Source organism: Austrofundulus limnaeus, unplaced genomic scaffold (genome assembly GCF_001266775.1).
Source record: "Austrofundulus limnaeus strain Quisiro unplaced genomic scaffold, Austrofundulus_limnaeus-1.0 Scaffold583, whole genome shotgun sequence".
NCBI lineage: Eukaryota > Metazoa > Chordata > Actinopteri > Cyprinodontiformes > Rivulidae > Austrofundulus > Austrofundulus limnaeus.
The window spans coordinates 43,749-45,382 of record NW_013952985.1 but is presented as its reverse complement, the minus strand read 5'-3'; the positions used below and the strand labels follow the sequence as shown (position 1 = coordinate 45,382).

General features: G+C 38.7%; 1 protein-coding gene across 1 annotated transcript in view; it reads left to right on the top strand.

Moving 5' to 3' along the window:
• LOC106530966 (uncharacterized) overlaps positions 1 to 1,634 on the top strand; it is a gene marked incomplete in the record, with an annotated part of 73,050 nt that overhangs the window by 69,855 nt on the left and 1,561 nt on the right. Inside the window, 1 exon segment of the mRNA XM_014026703.1 lies at positions 498 to 688. Coding sequence (XP_013882157.1) covers positions 498 to 688 — 191 coding nt within the window.

The following is a 1,634-nucleotide window of genomic DNA, read 5'->3' as shown; positions in this document are numbered from 1 at the left end:
ATACAAAACATAATTCTGAAAAGTCAAGGCATCAGACAATGAAAGAACTGTACTGTTATRTTAGCATAAATATGTAGTTTATTGAAGTGTTCTTGTCATTTGTCATCCACAGTAATAAAATGTCTGTCAAGGCTGAGGGGATTGAATATTTTTAATTGCAGCTATAACTCGCCAGTCACAAACACTCAACGGAAAATTCATGTTTTTTTTCACCATGTTGAGTCTCCAGCCAGTTGCAGTCCAGTGAGATACTTCCATAATTACATGATGTGTTCTGTGAAAAGATTCTCTAATATTGAAGGAGAAAAAACACAGTAAAACTGTGATCTGACACTGTAAAAGTGCTTCACAACACTTGGATTCACATCAGCTACAGAGGAACACGGAAAGGTTGAAGCTCTGGATAAAAAGCTCCAGTATGACCACACGTGTTCATCTTGTTGACAGAAAACTAACAAGCTCTTTTCTGAAAGTCATGGTTTTGACTTTGCCTAAAGCTTCTGCAGGAACAGGGGGTGTGCATGAGGACCACAGCAGAGAATGAGATTGTGAGGGAGATGAAGGAGAAGTGCTGCTGTGTYGCTCTCAACTACGAGGCTGAGCTGAGTCGAGGGGTGTTGTCCCGTAAAGAGATGCAGTACACCATGCCAGATGGACAGATCGTTACTCTGGACACTGAGCGCTTCAGGTGGGGGGGGGGGGGAACTTTAATTCTGTAACAGCTCAAAACATTTCTGCACCCTCACTATAAATTGGTATTTTTGTACTGTGACAACCTGGGGGTTAGTAAATTGTAGAGCTGAAACGATTCCTCGAATAATTCGAGTAATTCGATTACCAAAAAAACAAAAAAACAAAAAACAAAAAACAAAAAAAAAAACCTAGTTTCTACTGGATTGATGAAATGCATCAGGACACTATTCTGCAAGTTGTAGAGATTTATCTTTTCCAACAGACCTGATTTGAATGAATAGGTGACTAACAGGTTCCTGCAGAACTTGTGGTAACTCGATATTTGAATCAGGTGTGTTGGAGCAGAAAAACGAGTAAAACCTGTAGAACAGCAGCCCTCATGGACCAGATCAGACACTCCTGTCTCAGACATTAGCACTGTTGTTAAAAGAAAAAGTATGCTTTTGACATGTTGCTGTTGTCAGATTCTATTATTTTTTCTTTAAAACTGTTAAAAAATTATATATAATTGTTTTGACATTTCACATGTGTACTATGTTCAATTGTGAATGAAATACGTCTTTATAAGATTTTCAATTCCCTGAATTATATTCTATTTACATTTTATGCAACGTTCCAACTTTGTTGGAATTAGGCCTGCAAGTGTTGTTTAAACCAGAGATTCTTAACCTGAGGGCCGCGGCCCAATTGTGGGCCGCAAGTGCCACCTTGAGGGCCTCAAAAGAACAACAGTTTTTAACTTTGGGCCGCAGAGGGCCGCGGGACCRCATTGATTTTGAATAAGGTGCAATACACTTTCTCACCACTTGTAGCGGTAGTGCGCCACTCATATGTTTAACAACTTTTTAATATGTAGAAGAAGAAACTTAGAAACCTTCAGAGAATGGAAACCTATTTTAAATTAAAAGTAGAAGCAAAAATGAAAGTAACCCATCAAAAAC